The following is a 1,742-nucleotide window of genomic DNA, read 5'->3' on the forward strand; positions in this document are numbered from 1 at the left end:
ATTGAATATAGGCAGGTAAAAGTATTAATGCAGAGTTTTGCTTTTGGATGGTCAGCGAAGGCAGCTCAGAGCTAAGTATTTTAACAGAAGAGGCCGCAGAGTTCAGACGATGCTACAGAAAATAGATGTGCAAAATAGGACCAATTTCGTGAGTAACTAGAAAGGCCTTCAAAGTTTCTAATTACATCATAAAATTCATCATATACGCATTAGTAGACAAGCAGAACAAAATATTTTGAGGAAAACTCCCCAAAAACATATTACCTTATACCCCAGGCGCTTAGGTCAAGTAGCGGAAGTACCAGGAAATAGGCGTGCTCTTACAACTGTGTGCAAACCATCGCAGCTGATTTTATTCGACTTGAATGCAAATTTAAACAAGCCCAGAGTAGCCAATAGACTCGTTCACACAAGACGACAAAATGTATCGTCAGAAAAAACTACAAAAATATGTGGCGGCCAAAACAACACAACCGTTGGCTCTCGTATTGGCCACAGCGATGCTAACGACAAGCTGCCAAGGACTGCAGCGGCCACACTTTCAAATCCAAGAAGCTTGCGACGCGGCTTCTTACCTACGGCAGCTCAGCACGCAAGCGATAAGTGCAACCGAAAGCAGCTTACGATCCGCCATTTCGGAACTAAAGAGTGCGCTAGCGCTACAAGTACTCGCTGCAAAAGCAACGGGCGCCAACAGGCTGGCGGCGAACATCCTCGCAGCATCCCGACAGTCAACCGCAACGGCCAAGCTCACTGCCCTAGCAGACAAGCTGACGGCAATAGGTGAAGGCTTGGTGGGTACAGGCGTGCTCGCGGGGGCACAAGAAATCGTCGCCGAGCTAACCACACTGACGGTACAGGACGCAAACCTAGACACAGCGACCACGTACACAACAACTGCAACGCCGCTCAAAGTCACACCCAAACTCTCGCCAAACGTCAACGGCATGTGTATGGAGTCTGCAGAAAAACGCAAAGAGCCGCAGGCGGCGAAGACACCAAGACCGGAGCAGCCGACGATCAAACTTTTCACTGTAGCAGCAGAAACGCCAGGGTCACAAACAGGCGATAAACTAACGCTTTGCGGCCACGGCGCCAACACCGGAGCGATCACCGGGCCAAGCAGCTGCGCCACAGGCCAAACGACAACAATCGGCCTGCGGGGTGGAGCAATCCTGAAAGCAACGCAAGTAACGACAACAGCACAGCAGACACCAACAGGGACGCAGGCTTACAGCAAAGTAGGGGGCGCCGAGTCTGTACCAAGCCAGGCTTCTCTAACAGCCGAGCTGGCAAAGATCTTGCTTATGGAGACAAACACAGTGGCAATAGAGAGGAACCAAGCGGTCACAGAACTAGTGGACATCGCAAGCAGCAGCAGCCTTAAAGACCTACTGGCGAAAACACTTGACGGCGAATCGGCGACATATAACAACCCAGAAACAAAACCCAAAGTCGACGCGTTCCTAAAAGATTTGTTTGGCGACAAGGCAGAAAATGTGAAGACTACAATAGAAAAAGACCTCAAGGGCCTAGTCCCCCCAAAAGCCGCCATCGGAGGAAATGGAGACAAGAAACTTGAGACAATAAACGACCCCAAAGAGCTCGCGGATGCACAAATCTATTACACAGTCAAAAAATTCGTCGACGAACAAGAACAAAAAAAGAAAAACATAGCAGGCTCCTCTTGCCCAGCCAAAACAGACAAACCAGAAGAACCGAAAAAAACAGCAGACGAATGC

At 49.4% G+C, this 1,742-nt stretch overlaps 1 pseudogene across 1 annotated transcript in view; it reads left to right on the forward strand.

Moving 5' to 3' along the window:
* The first annotated feature begins 425 nt into the window (after positions 1 to 425).
* TEOVI_000794100:pseudogene overlaps positions 426 to 1,742 on the forward strand; it is a 1,454-nt pseudogene continuing 137 nt past the window's right edge. The window contains exon 1 of the mRNA in view: positions 426 to 1,742. Within this exon, the coding sequence occupies positions 426 to 1,742 (1,317 nt within the window).

This window comes from Trypanosoma equiperdum (assembly GCF_001457755.1).
Source record: "Trypanosoma equiperdum strain OVI genome assembly, contig: ctg_1428, whole genome shotgun sequence".
Classification (NCBI taxonomy): Eukaryota; Euglenozoa; class Kinetoplastea; order Trypanosomatida; family Trypanosomatidae; genus Trypanosoma; species Trypanosoma equiperdum.